Source organism: Hypanus sabinus, chromosome 12 (genome assembly GCF_030144855.1).
Source record: "Hypanus sabinus isolate sHypSab1 chromosome 12, sHypSab1.hap1, whole genome shotgun sequence".
Taxonomy (NCBI): Eukaryota; Metazoa; Chordata; class Chondrichthyes; order Myliobatiformes; family Dasyatidae; genus Hypanus; species Hypanus sabinus.
This window is the reverse complement of record NC_082717.1, coordinates 86944134-86959712: the sequence shown is the minus strand read 5'-3', so window position 1 is coordinate 86959712 and position 15579 is coordinate 86944134. Positions and strand designations below refer to the sequence as shown.

Sequence of the window (15579 nt, the reverse complement as noted above, 5' to 3'; positions counted from 1 at the left end):
CATCCAGCCTTGGTTTCCAAATCAAGGAAATTAGGCAGCCAGCCCTCAAAAAACTTCACTGGTTGGCTGCCTTCTGTACCTTTAGGTAGACCGATGATTCGTACATTCTTTCTGCTAGCTCTGTTCATCAGAGAAATTTTAAAATAAAGCTCAATACCAGATTCTTTTATTTTAGCATGATATCATAGACTCTGAAGTACAAGGCTTTGCTGGTCAAGAACGATAATATTACCACCTGTCCTGGATTGAATTTTCCAGCTCTTCTCCCTAATTTCTACAGAAACTCAGGATGGCCCTAAAGGGATATTTCACAACATTTTTCATCTCCTCTCGGAACTTCTTCTGGGTGATGGCATAGATAAACATGTTGGTACAGGAGCTGAATGACTGAAGCATTACTCCCATCATTTGAGCCACGACATATGAAGATGTCATTACGAAATACTGCATAGTAATCGACTCAACTGCAAGAATGACCACATGTGTCATCCATAACAGGATAAAGCTGGCCGATAAAGTGAAGAGTAAAATGATGGATCTTCTTCGATTCTTCATCTCTTGGTCGTCCTTCTCCTCCCCATTCCGCTGACCCCTCAGTCTCCTGCGGGCTGCACTGGCCATCATAATGTGCTTAATAGTGACCACATTGAGCAGCAGGATCAGCACGAAGGGGACAACTGGGGTTAAAATACGGTGCCCCCAGTCAAAGGCTTGCCACATGAGGGAATTTATGAAATCAAGCGATACCCAGCAGATATAAGACCTGTACGTGAAATACCACGGGATGTTGGTGAACAAACTCAGCACATTCACCACTGCAATAATGATAGCTGCACCTTTCTCAGTGCAGTATCTGGGCTTCAGCCTCTGGAAGCAAATGGCCACCATTCGGTCCAAGGTGAAGGCAACCGTGAGCCAGACGGAACTAGCCAGAGATACGTAACTCATGGTATGTATGATGTTGCAAAGGGGAGGTTTATAATAGTAATATATCACTTTGGGAATGACGTTAAATATGACAACCAATAGATCTGCCACGGCCATTGCCAGAAGATACCAAGTGACACCTTTGGAGAGTCCACACCGCCCTCGTGATAGAGTTACAATTGCCACCAAGTTAGCTGTGAATATTGGAGAAGTAAACAATGTAAATTAGTCAAGTGAAGGGGAGAAATGGAGTAATTGCTAATTATTGCAGGTTGAACAGTTGACATGAAATAAATGGAAAGGTCAAATGGGCCAACAGCTAAATTGACCACGGAACACAGGGGTGTAATGAGTTTGGAATTGTACAGTAAACTTCCTCAACACAGACTCAGCAGTGTGGCAATGTGGTTTCCATATTTTAACTCAGAGATGGGCTGGAACTGGGATCAAAGAGGCAGTGAGGCTCCAGTCAGTCACCCATTGGAGCACCCAATATGACCAACAATGGAAACCACTTGGATGAGTTGAGGAGTTGGACATTCAGCTGGTTGAACTCATACTCAGAGGGAACATTCTGTTCACTCAACCATTCTGAACAACAAGCCTTGGCAAGTGATGCAATAGTGTTCCCAGTTTGCCTACCTGAGCTATATCTAGAACATTATTTGTTCCAGTTTCACATGGGCTTTGTTCCCCACTCTTTCCTTCACCTATCTGACTGATTGAAGCCACTTCCTGCTCACACCCTGTAATTGGAAACTTAATGCAATTTCCAGCTGTCCCTTATCAACACGGTCCATCTCCAGCTCTTCATTTCTTGACCTAACAATCTCCATTTACTGGGATGTGGTAGTGACAGGGATCCATGAGAGAATCTTTTGTTTAGAAAGGAGAGTGAAGCTAGACAAATCTGTGAATTCCAGATTTGGACAAGGGGAACCCAAGGGACAGGTTGAGTTAATGGTTTAGTTTCAATTGTGGTCACATTTCAAAGGAACTTCATTGCTGTAAATTCCTTCGAATATTCAATGTTGGTTATTGATGTTAAATGGAGGTTCTTATTCTATATACACCTCTGGAAAACCATCAGCAGAATTTAATGACATTTAAGCAATAATTTTACCAATATCAGTCATTTTACATGGAATGCATCATACCATCTGGCTACGTTGAAAATGAGTTAGTTAGCTAGTTAAAGTCTGTTCCGAGCCTTATAGGCTCATCAGGCCGGTGCTGATGCCGGTTTCCGTGGCATGAAGCGACTGAGCATACGAGACTCCCCGCCCACCTCTCCCCCCCCCCCCCCCCGGGTAGAACGCCAGTCTATCGCGAGGTTAACCCCAGCATTTCGCTGGTACCCATTTTCAGCTGGGTGGACTGGAGCAGTGTGCGGTTAAGTGCCTTGCTCAAGGACACAACACAATGCCTCAGTCTCACGACCTTCAGATCACTAGTCCAACGCCTTAACCACTTGGCCACGTGCCACACATGGGTTTTGTTCCTCACTCTTTGAAAATCAGACAGTAGGATTTGGAAATCAATGAACACCTTGTTATTCAGGATCCACAGCCTGACCAATGCAAATCTGAAGGTGCAAAGGATGAAGGACGCTGACCTACAAAGACTGAAGCCCAGTAGATATGGTAGCGAGGCAGCAAGTAAAATCAGGGAAGAGACGAGGAATTCCAGTGAAGATTCAGAGCTGGAATAACAGTCAGAAATAAACAAAGCTGAACAAATCCAACACCAAGTTCCATATCAGAGCATTCAAGGAGGCAATGGTTAGAATGACTTACAGAGAACTCCAATGACTGCCAGGATCCGGAAGTAATGAGGTCTAAAATCGTTCAAGAGGTAGATTATATAATCTATTATCATGTTTGCAGTGAACTAATATACCATTCAGCAGGGAGGAGTTTATGTTGACAGTCTGAGCCTTTATTTTTAAAGGCAAGTGGCATCCACAGGGATTGTAGAATGACGTGACCATTGTTAGTTACCAGGTTCAAAATAAACACTTTACAACATTATCACCGTGTCTGACACAACAATTAACAGAATCTAGTCAGATACATCTGGTGTATAAGTACTGGGTTGGAAACTCAATGTCACTGTACTGGAAACACAAAGGAAACTTTTTAACGTATCTGTCTGCTGTGGACTTGTAACAGTGACCCACTCACACCTTCTTCTATCCTTTTCCACCTGACAACTTGTCAACATTTTCACCCCCCTATCCCCACAAACACTCACACAGAACAGCTACCCACTCTCTGCATTCCAGTTTTTGGTGATTAATTATTTTTTTCTTCTCTGTCAGCGTTCTCCACTCCATACTCAGCAGCTCTGATAGACTGATATAAATTTTCGAGCTCAGAAAATGTTCAATATATCAAAAATACTCCAGCAATAAATATTTCCAATTTCTATCACCCAATTTAAATATCTGCTCTATTTTGCTGTGCCCTCAGTAGTGGTGACCATAAATCTCGAGTTCCTTCTTTAAGACCATCTTGCTATCCTTTGTAGCTCCTTTCGTTTGAACAATATCTCCAACATCACTATACATGAACCAGTGTCAAGTTCTGACAGAAAAAACCATGAAAAGCCATGTTAGACATGTTCATGTTTCAACGATGCAGTATTGACTCTTTTGACTGTCTAAGTGACTCATGGTAAGAACATCAATGATTGGAAAAGATTGAATATGTCTTTGGAGAATTTATTCTTACATATTTTATCTGGCACCAGTTTCTCCTCACATCCCTGTTGAGTTGAGCTGTTTAAGGAATAATTGAACTCAGAAACTGGAGGTCCTGGCAAAAGCAACACTTGTTACTGGTGAGGAGATCTGTGGTCACCAAGTGTCATATAATAACATTTTTGATGATGACATCCATTGCTTGGTTGACAGTTTAGAGACAGAATGCTTAGGCTGTAATTAGCTAGAATGGACCTTCCTTGCTTTTATGAATACAACATAACCAGTGCAGTAACTGGGCGGGAACACTTTAGCTCGAGCCTCATCTAGATCTGGAGCGGAAGTTTCAGTCCTACAGCTGAGGTACGGCCTGCTCTGTAGGCTTTGGCATGTTAGGTGATCTCAGCCATTTCTTCGATATCCCATGAAATGAATGGAGCTGTCGTCTGTAACTATGGGAGTGTCTGCAGAAGCTGATATGGATCATCGACATGATGCTTCTAAATGGAGGTGGTTGTTTCATCTAGTCTTTATTTCATACTGGGCTTCACACTTGTTTAGTATGGGAAGGTTATTGGAACATGCTCCTGCAATCATGTGTTCAATTGTCCACTGCCATTGCCCACCAGATATATCAGGACACATCAGAAATTACTTCCCTCGTAAACTCAAGATATGACTGTTGGCTCTGTCCTTCCCACCATTTGGACTGTTCTCCCTGTACCTGGTCTATTCACTTCCATCAGTTTCATAACTTAAATGTGATCCCATCTTATCCTGAACGTGAAACACCAAGAGCCCATTTATCCTAATCTCTCTGCCTACATCAGTCCAAACATTCAGGCTTTCAGGCTCCTGTACCTCCCCTTCAATGACAGTACAGAAACAGTGCATATCCTGATGGTTAAGGGTCCTTACTGATGGATGCTGCATTCTTGAGGCATCACTTCTTGAAGACGTCCTTGCTGGTGGGGAGGGTTGTGCCCATGATTGAGCTGTCTGATTCTATAACCCTCTGCAGCCGCTTGTGTTACTGTGCATTAGAGCCTCTCTACCCGATAGTGATAGACCCACTCAGAATGCTCCCCACCCTACATCTATGGGTGGCCCAGTAGCACCGTGGTCAGCACAACACTTTACAGTACCAGCAACCCAGGTACAATTCCAGATGCTGCTGTCATGTGTTCTTACATTCTCCCCTTGACTGTGTGTGTGTTTCCTCCAGGTGCTCTGTTTTCCTTCCACAGCCCAGAAACGTACGACTTGGTAAGTTAATTGGTCATTGTAAATTGTTCTGTGAGTCTGCTCAGATTAGATTGAGGGATTTCTGGGCAGCACAGCTTGAAGGTCTGGAAGGGCTCATACCGTGCGGTGTCGCAATAAAAAATGAATTGAAGCTGAAATCTCCATGGGGACTGGTGTGTGTTCTCCTGACTCCCCCTTCCTGAAGTCCACAATCAATTCCTTGGTCTTGCTGTTGGTGTAAAACCACTGAAGCAGCCGATCTATCTCACTCCTGAATGTCTTCTTGTTGCCATCTGACATTCTACCATCCACGTCATCGGTGAATTTATACTGTAGATGTGCTGAGCCACACAGTAATGTTGTAGAGAGAACAGGTCAGTGTGTAAAACATGCATCCTTGATGTGACCCTGTGTGATTCTCAGTGAGGAGGAGGTGTTTCTCGCAATCCGCACTGGCTGGGTCTCACAATAACAAAATCGAGGACCCTTTTGTGGAGGGAGGTACAGATGCCCAGGTTTTGTAGTTTATTGTGTAGAGTTGAGAGGAAGATGGTGTTGAATGATGAGCTGTAATCAATAAATAGCTGTTTAATTTTCAGTTGTCTAGGTGCTCCAAAGCAGAGTGGGGAGCCAGTGAGATTGTTTCTGCTGTAGACCTAGAGCCCCCACGTACGTGAATCTCCAAGACTGGAGTTTGAGTTTGGGTTCTGTTAACAGTGAGCCCAGAGTTTAGGTTCTCACCCAGTGACCTTGTTCACCAATATTGGCAATTCCTGGGTTGATACCAAAGATCAAAGCCCAAAGGTCGATCAAAAGACTGGTGATCAAGGAGCGATGGCCAAAACTCTGAGTCTGTGAATCCTTCTGAGCCCACTGGGGAAATCAAAAACCAATGTCCGGGAGTTCATGCTCACTGGTGTTTGGTGGCCAAAGAAGCTCTCTATTGGGGTGAGAGGCCTGTGTGGGGGTGTGGGTGGCTGGAGGAAGGAATGGGGCTTGTTCTGTTGCTGTTGCTTTGTTCTGTTTTGTTGTGTTCTGTGTTGCTCTGCCGAGCATTGTGGGCATGCTATGTTGGAGCCAGAATGTGCAGCAACAATTGCGGACTGTCCCCAGCACATCCTCGGGTGTGTTTAGTTGTTGATGCAAACACCACATTTCATTATATGTTTCAATGCACATGTGATAGTAATCTGAATCTGAATCTGATCTGAAATCTGACCTGTTGTGTTCGCGGGCAAATTGCAGTGGGTTCACTTTCTGTCTCAGGCAGGAGTTAATTCTATTCGTGACCAACCTCTCAACATCACAGTAGATGTGAGTGCGACGGTGACTGTCATGGGTCCAGATCACCCTACTCTTCTTGGGCCACCGATATGATTGCTGCCCTTTTGAAGGTGGTGAGCATCTCAGACAGCAGCAGAGACAGAGACTGAAGATATCCTTGCACACTCTAGCCATTTGGATCATAGGGTTTCAGTACTCAGCCCGATACAACATCACAGCCAGTTGTCTTACAAGCGTGAAACACCCTACAACATTAACAGTAAAACCTTTACCAGGGCGTTACACTCTCCCCCCCACTAAAAATAGTCAGGTCCTCATGACTTTGAAGCTTATCAACCCCCCCCCCCATTAATTACACAGTTTTCAAAGGAACTTCATGATGTCAGAACCTGCAATCCATTTGTAAATGGTAGTGGCATATCTTCTGGGACAAATCTTCCCCACCAGTCCTAAAACAGAGGTCAACAGGAAACCTTGATTCATGCCCAAATATCAAATAGTACAGCAAATATCCAGTAGCTTCACTCTGTGTACACTTGTAGCAGTGGACAAGATGCCCAATATGCGGACTCCCTTTGTCTTTCTTGCTGATCTCTAGGGTTCTGAGCATGTCTATCAATGTCCGGTTGAACATCCTCAGGCTGGGGATTACGATGAGGGTGATAAGGCATAGACCTCAACTTCTCAACAACAAGCATGCTCAGTAAATCATGCATGAGCCTACTCTTAAAATCCATTCCCTGATAGTTGTGTATCCATCTGGGAAGGCCATAATGAACAAAATACTTTTCCCAAAGCACTTTGGGCAGGGTGGATGCCATCTGAACCTTTGTAAGGAAGAGTTGTGCTATAGTGATCAGTAATAACCAAGACATTTGCCGTGTTGCTGGAATCAGGCTCTACGGAGAGGAAATCCATCCACTTTACATCAAGTGGCCCTGCACAGGTAAATGGGTTAAAGGACCAACCCTCATAGGTAGCATCTTCCTCTGAATACATTGAATGCACAACTTACAGTTCTCTTCGACCTCAGGCGTCATTCGGGGCCAGTAGAACCCCAAACAACCTAAACCATCATGAAGTGATTTCAACACAATCCTCTGATGCTTCTCAGGCAAAACCAACTGGGAACACCGAGGCCTGGCTGGAGGAGACGTGATCCAGTATAGAACCTGGTTCCTCAACTCCAGTTTGTTCCATTCTCTCAGCAGTGGGGGTACAGCAGGGTGTTTCATATCGTCCACTTGAGCCATATCCTCTTCCACAACAGCTGACCAAACTGTACCTATAAAAGGGTCATCTCACCGAGCAGTGGTCACTTCCCCAGGACACAACTCAGGCAACTGTTTCGTATTCAGAGCGGACAGGTTGCAGTAAGCTTGTGGAATGGCACAACCAGAAACTGCCAAATGATCCACCGTTTGATCCTGCCCTGGCCTTGCCTCTGACTTCCCAGTGACCGAAAACTGGCACATTTCTTTAACTCCAGGTGCAGGAACCCTCTCCCACTCTCTGTCCATTTCCAGCCCGCCATGCACACATTGGGACAAAGCATCCAAATCAATCTTCTAGCTCCCTGGCTGGTACTTCAGGTTGAAATCATAGGCAGACAGCGCTGTCTTCTAATGATGGCCTATGGCATCCAATTTTGTGATGTTAGGATAGAAATCAATGGATTGTTGTCTGTCCTCTGCTCGAACCTGGCACCCTATAGGTAGTCACTTAGCTTATCCATCACAGCCCATTTCAATGCCAGAAACTCTAATTTGTGCATGAGATAGTTTCACTTGGAGGGTGACAGACTCCAGCTGAAAAAATCGTCAGGTATCAACCCTGTTCCCTGATCATGATAGAGAATGGCCCCTAAGCCCTCTCAGCTAACTGCTCTCAATTGGGGGCTTGCGAAAAACAATACTGGCACTTTCTTTAGGAGCTCCTTCAGCAAATGAATGGCCTCTTCGTGTTTTGTGAACTATCTTACTCCAAAAGGACTAATAAATCTTTACCACTTTCTCCTTTCATTGTCCTCCCATTCTTCCTCGGGGAGGGTAACCGCACAGAAGCTGATTCAAAGGGTGACTCCCTTTAGAATAGTCCTTCACGAACCTCCGATAGAACCCACAGAATTGAAGAAACAAATGTCGAGCACTCGCATTTCCTGGCCTTGGCCATGAGGTCACCATCTCTATCATTAATGGATCCGTAGTTACTCCATCCCCTGAGACTATGTGCCCAATGTAGTTGACAGACATCTTGCAGCTCTGGTACTTGTCCAGTGACAGTTTTCAGGCAGCCCAGCAACTTCTCTAGCCTTGCCTCCTCCTCTTCCAGGGTGGACTTTAACTCTATGAGATCATCCAGGTCAAGCAATTTCATATCCCCAACAGTTTTCTCCATGACACACTGGAAAGCAGCTGGTGCTCATTATATGGCCTGGGCATCCCTTCAAACTGAGAGAATCCAAGTGGACATATGAATGCTGTCTTCTCTTTGCCAGCATCACCAATGGATATCTGATAATACCCACTCCTTAGGTCCAGCACACTGAACCAGTTTGCTGCACTCAGGCAGGCCAGTGTGTCCTCGATCCTCAGAACAGCATGCTGGTCAGGGACTGTGCATCAGTTCAAAGTCCAATAGTCCACCCACATTTGTATCTTCCCATTCTTCTTGGTCACTGCCACTATGCGAAACACGTATGGACTCAGTGACTCAGTGATGATCCCAGCTTCCTTCAGCCTACACAGAAGCTGTCAAACGTCCTCAACGACAGCGGGTGCTAGTCAAGCCAAGGCCTTTCCCTGAAAGGGGTGTCCACTGTCACTCAGATGGTGAGGCAAGTGCTCTTGGAACGACCCACATCAAATTCGTCAGTAGAAAAGACATCTTCGAACTTCAACATCTTCCCTGTCAGTCTCCTCTTCCAACTTTCAGTACCGCAGAGTCTCCAAAGTTGAATGATTTGGCTGTCGACTTTTCCTTTCCAGGAGATGATTTCTCTCCTGCTTGTCTTTCAGGAAAACTAGACCTTACAGTCACTGGAGAAAAAAGTATGCCATCAGCATTCTCCACCTGAGGGTGATTTCGCTCTCCAAAGTGTTCCTGACATTCACTGTTATCCAGTTCACCTGTACAACCAAGGGCTTCTGCAGTTCGGGCCTCACCAGTACCCCAGCAGGTAATTGTGTCTCCACTTCAGAGTCTTTCAGAGCATCCACCAGGAGGGCCTTGATATCAGGCATTCTGGGAAATGTAGGGTTTCCCATCATTCGAGCTACTTCCCCAGGCTGGGGTTGGACTGGGTGTACCACATCATTCCTTGTTTGTACTCATCATCCAGCCAACGACAGGTGTGAACTTCCTCAAAAGCAGCTCTGAACACAGGGTGAATAGACAAAGTTTTCAGAAAGCTCTCTCCAACTTTCTCCTTGCAGGCTCCCATTAGCCTCCTCACAATAGGAGTATTTGTTCCCACAAAATTTGAAGCTTCACTCTTCTCGACCAGGTCAAGACAAATCAACACTAACATATGGAGGACCTCAGCTACTCCCACATTTGCCTCCGAAAACTCCAGCTTCAATGACAAATAACCATCATATGGGTAGTCATCAGTACTAGGGCCCCAGGGCTCTAGGGCACTGAGTAGCATCAATGTTAAATACATCAAATACGGGATCTGTACAGCAGAGTAACCGGAGAACCTCTGTCAAGTATGGCTCTGGCATAATATGCCTTTGATCCTTAGCGATACACTGGAGATTGACCCTGCTAAGCCTTCAGCAAAAGGGTTTTTCATTTTAGTGTCTTTCTTGTTACATTGACAGCATCATGTTCCCCCCGAGACACCAGGCCATTCCCTCACTGGGTCTCTCTGAAGCTTCCCGACTTCCCTTTCTGCTTAAGTAACTGTTGGCTCACTTTCCAAAGGTTTTCCCGTCCCTTCACACTCCTGCCTGGTGTCCCCCTCACCACAGTTGTAACAACCATTACTGATTGCTCCCCTTTTCAAGGGACCCTGTTCAACAGCAGCCCTCTGCTTAGGATGTTCCCTCAGTGTGTCTATCGGCTTTGTCACGTTTGGTGGCAGCACCTGCTGATAACAACCGGGAAACCTCGGCTCTAAAATCTTTCATGATCTCCTGTAACACCCCCATGTGTGGGACATCAGGGGTCACTTCAGCAACAGAGGTTCCTCCCGAGGCTGTACCCTGCTGAAGAAGGCCTCCTGCTCTTCCGTCACACTTCCATCCTCTCTTCCCCCTCTGATTAGCTCAACAAACGGCTGGGGGGGGGGGTCTTATGAGACATTCAGAGGCAGAAAGCGATCATGTCCTGTGACTGTGCGCCCTTTGCCAATTGGTCCATTCCTAATTAATTCACCTCAACCGTTTAGATGGCCACTCATCCAGCACCTGAGAAGTCTGCTTTGCCCAAGTCTCATATTCCTCCTCCCCATCAGGGTGGGCTTCACTCCTGAGAACATTTTCACCCTACGATAACTTTGACTCTCTGCTGGTGCAATTTGCCATTTATCTTCAGGGAATTAAGGTCTGATACCAACCCAGAATTTTCATCCCTCTCCGGAGGACTCATTAAGCCCTTCCTCATCAGACCACTCCTTCTCCTTGCTCTGCAGAAATGAAAGCAACTTGTCTTTAAATTCTTCACCCTCAGCTATGGGAAACTTGGCTTCCAATTCTGCACTCTTGCCTACACTTGCCTTTCCTTGGAAAGTATGGATGGCCCATGGCCCTGCCTCTCCCAGGACCTAGTGGAGTTATAATCAGAATGAGAATCAGGTTTATTATCATTGGCATGTGTCATGAAATTTGTTAACTTAGCAGCTGCAGTTCAATGCAATATATAACATAAATAATGTAAATAAGTACGTAAATCAATTACAGTATATGTATATCGAATAATAAAAATCATGCAAAAACATAAATAATATATAGTGAGGTAGGGTTCATGGGTTCAATGTCCATTTAAGAATCAGATGGCAGAAGCGAAGAAGCTGTTCCTGAATCACTGAGTGTGTGCCTTCAGGCTTCTGTACCTCCTTCCTGATGGTAACAATGAGATGAGTACACGTCCTGAGTGGTGGATGCTGCCCTTTAGAGGTACCACTCCTTGAAGATGTTCTGGGTACTTTATAGGCTAGTACCCAAGATGGAGCCAATTAAATTTACAATCCGCTGCAGCTTCTTTCAGTCCTGTGCAGTGGACCCCCCCCCCCCCACCGCATACCAGACAGTAATGCAGCCTGTCAGAACGCTCTCCACGGTACATCTATAGGAATTTTTAAGTGTTTTTGTTGGCATACCAAATCTCTTCAAACTTCTAATGAAGTATAGTCACTGTCTTGCCTTCTTTATACCTGCATCGATATGTTGGGACCAGGTTGGGTCCTCAAAGATGTTGACACCCATGAACTTGAAATTGCTCACTCTCACTCCTCCTACTGGCAGTGCATGGAGTAGACGTGTTTCTCAAATGGCTCCGTTCTTTTTAAATTACTGAATCCAATCTGCTTTGAAAACTTACTCTTGGAGTATTATGACGACTCGTGCTAAAACTTGTAAAAAAAAAGAAGCGGATCTTTCCGTGACTATGGAGGTTATTGCGGAGCTAATTCAGAAAGCTCAGAACAAAATGTCTAAACAACTTTCGGATGTGTGTTTAAAAGTTACAACGGAACTTAAACAAATGGAGATTCTGCTGCAGACTATTCAAAAAACTTTATAGGAACATACTACTCAGATTCAAGAACATGAAGATGCTTTAATGAGACTGGATACTAAGATGAATGAGTTGGAAAAGTTCGGAAATAAACAATTGAAAATTGTTGAATCTTTAAGACAGAAGATTGTCACCTTGGAGAAGAGATCAAGAAGGAACAATTTACAAATTTTGGGACTTCCTGAGTTGGTCAAAGGCGATCGACCTTCAAATTTTTTTGCAAAGCTGTTGGCTCATTTGTTTTCTGATGTTTTGGATACTCCACCAAGAATAGATCGGGCACACCGAGCCCCAGAGTTTAAATCCTCTTCACAAAGGTTACTATAATTCGCCAATCTCATTGTTTAGGTATGATTAACTTTGAAGATTATAAGATAAGGTTGGTCAAAGATTATTCGCCTGAGGTATTAAATAAACATGTTAAGTATAAAAAGGTCATGGCGGAGTAATATAACAAAGGCTATAAACCTTCACTAAATTACCCCGCTCATCTCAGGATTATTTTGAAAACTGGATCTCCTAAGTGGTTTCTTTTGATTGAGGAAGTGCACGATTTTCTTCAGGCCGAATCAAGTCCAGAAGATTGTTTAATACTGTACCATATAGTTCTTTTGAAGGTTATTTAGTCTAGGTTGGAATTCATTCTGTACTAATCTTCTCTTCTCTTGAAGCTCTACCAGTAGGATGCTGTGGGTGGGATTCATCAGTAGATTAGCTTTCGTCCTCTCTTGGGCATTTTTTTCTTTAAGAGGCAGGAGGGCGGGGGGGGGGGCTGGTTTCTTTCTTTTTCCTTTTTATCAGCTATATGGTTATCCCCATCTCATCTATTGCTTGGTTAAGTATTTTGAATTTTAAGGTTTGGGTTTTTTTGTATATTCCAGTGGTTTATATGTTTAACCTCTGTTTCAAACATATTTAAATGGTACACAATATTAATTTACTTAGTTTAAATGTGAAAAGTTTAAACCACCCTGTGAAATGCAATAAGATTTTTACCTATATTAAGAAATTGAGTGTCTTAATTATTTTTTTTACAAGAAACACACGTTCGCAGATCTGACTGTGGGTGTTGGATCAAACATTGGAATGGTCTAGCTTTTCATTCTTCCTTTCAAGCCAAGGCCAGAGGTACTTTGATTTTGATTGATAATTCAGTTGCCTTTATTCAACCTGATGTAATGTCTGACCCTAATGGACGGTTCATTATAGTCTCAGGGAAATTAGATAACAAATTAATGGCTTTTGCTAATCTCTATGCTACAAATATAGATGATTTGGGCTTTCTTGAACTTTTTTTCTTTTTTACCAGATTTAAATTTGTACTCTTTAATCTTGGGAGGTGACTTTAATTGCTGTCTTGATCCTATTTTAGACCGTTCATCTTTGAAACGATTGAATATTAGTAGATCTGCATCCTTTATTCAATCTTTTCTAATGAAGTGTGACGTTATTGATATTTGGCATTTTTTTACATCCAACAAGTAGAGAATATACCTTTTTTTCTCATGTTCATCATACCTATTCCAGGATTGAATATCTTTTTGTTGATAGTCATTTTATTCCCTCCATTTGATCCTGTGAATATAAAGAAATTGCTGTTTCAGATCATGCCCCCGTCTTTTTATCTTTAAGTCTTCCGGGTGTTTCTCAATCAAACAGATTCTGGCATTTTAATCCAATCTTACTATAGGATAAGGTTTTTTTAATTCTTAGAGAGTCAATTTACTTTTTCCTTTAAGAGAATATGCTAGATGGCACTTCTAGCCTTATTATTTGGGATGCTTTCAAGGCTTATATTAGAGGCCAAATAATTTCTTATTATTAAGAAAATTAAGTATTAAGCAAGTATTGAGAAAAAAAGCTAATAAGGAGAGAAATGATTTAGCCAATCAGTTGAAACACTTAGGTCAAAAATATGCTTCCAATCCAGATCCCGTCTTATATAAAAGATGTGCTGAAGTTAAAACTAAATATGATCTGCTCTTAACTTAACCTGTGGAAATTCAACTTTCAAAAGATAAAAGTCAATTTTATGTTCATGATGATAAAACAGGCAAACTTTTGTCTAATCAACTTAAAACTTTAATAGTTAAACATCAAATTAAGGAAATCTTCAAAGCAAGTGGTGATATAACTTCTGATCAATTAAAAATAAATTATAGTTTTAGAGAATTTTACTCTAAACTGTATAGCTCTGATTCCCCTAAAGTCAATTTTGCTATGAATAATTTTCTAGTTTGTTTAAACATTCCTTCACTTTCTGAGGTTAATTGAAAATGGTTAGATCAACCTTTTTCTTCTGAGGAAATTGCCCAGGTTGTCCATTCTCTGAGTTCAGGGAAGGCTCCTGATCCTGACGGATTTTCAGCAGAGTTCTGTAAGGCTTTTGCTCCATTGCTTATCCCTCACTTATTTTCTGTTCTTTCTGACTCTTTTAAATTAGACAGGTTGCCACAATCCTTTCATGGCTCCTCTATTTCACTTATTCACAAAAAGACTAAAGATCCAACTGATTGGATCTTTCTACAGACCTATTTCTTTACTTAATGTTGATGCCAAAATTTTGTCTAAACTTTTTGCTCCTAAGATGGAAAACATTCTGCCTTCTATTATCTCTGATGACCAAACCAGATTTATCAAAAATCGTTATTCTCATTTTAACATTCTCCATTTACTGAATGTTATTTATTCTCCTTCCAAAGAAACTTTGGCATGTGTGATTTCTTTAGATGCTGAGGAAGCCTTTGACCGGGTTGAATGGAATTATTTATCTTAAATATTAGAAAAATTTAACTTTGGGTCCAATGTTATTTGATGCATTAAATTACTTTATTTATCTCCCTCTGTACAGGTTCTTACTAACTCTCAAGTGTTCTACAAGTGTTCTCAAGTGTTAGTCTTCAACATGGAACCAGACAAGGGTGTCCTTTGAGTCTTTTGCTTTTTGATTTGCTCTTAGAGCCTTTAGCCAATGTGTTTCGTGAAACCGTTGACATCTCGGGTATTTTAAGGAGGGGTATCACTCATAAGATGTTGTTTTATGCTGATGACTTTTGCTCTCTAATGTGGAGTCCTCTCTACCCTCAGTACTTTATTTATTTTCTGAATTTAGTTAGTTCTCAGGATATAAACTTAACCTTCATAAAAATGAACCTTTTCCTTTGAATAATTTGGTGTCAGTCAACTCTGACCTTTTAAAATTGTAAGCTATCAATTTACTTGTTTGGGTATAACATTGCTAAGAATTATAAATCTCTGGAAACTCTCAATATGGCACTCATGATGTGAAGCTGAATTCGGCTTCACTCCAATCCTTTTACTTCTTTTACCTGCAATCACCCCCAACAGACTTATTTATACCTACACTAAAGGGGTTGGTATTTAAGATATACTTTTCGACTTTCTGAGTTTTATTTTCAACTTGTTAAAATGACTGGGAGACCACGAGAAACTAAAGAAGCAAGAGCAACTAAAGAACCGTTAACTCTGGACACAATCGGGAAACTTATGGATGAGAGACTGGAGGAAAAATTAGCCCAAAATTTTCCCTGCTTGACGAAACTTTAAAGATGGTCGACTTAAGTCTTCAATCACTTAAATCGGAAATTCAACAACAACAAGCAAGAATTTCAGCTCTCAAAGAAGCTGCTCGTCAGAGGGGTTGTAGAATTGAAACTTTGGAA

The 15579-nt window shown here is 42.5% G+C and overlaps 1 protein-coding gene across 1 annotated transcript; it reads right to left on the bottom strand.

Annotated features, from left to right (window-relative positions):
- Window positions 1-267: 267 nt before the first annotated feature.
- LOC132402403 (probable G-protein coupled receptor 139) lies at window positions 268-7410 on the bottom strand. The gene is made up of 2 exons (XM_059985259.1): window positions 7173-7410; window positions 268-1121 (listed from the first exon to the last, which is right to left on the bottom strand). The coding sequence occupies exons 1-2, from the start codon at window positions 7408-7410 to the stop codon at window positions 268-270; spliced, it is 1092 nt and encodes a 363-aa protein (XP_059841242.1).
- Between the last annotated feature and the right edge of the window lie 8169 nt (window positions 7411-15579).

Bases quoted from the DNA above. Each gene is read 5' to 3' on its own strand.
- LOC132402403 (XM_059985259.1), bottom strand. From the start codon at position 7,410: ATGGCTCAAGTGGACGATATGAAACACCCTGCTGTACCCCCACTGCTG. The intron at 1,122-7,172 runs GTAAGTTGTGCA...CAATATTCACAG, and splicing joins GCCTGAGGTCGAAGAGAACT to CTAACTTGGTGGCAATTGTA.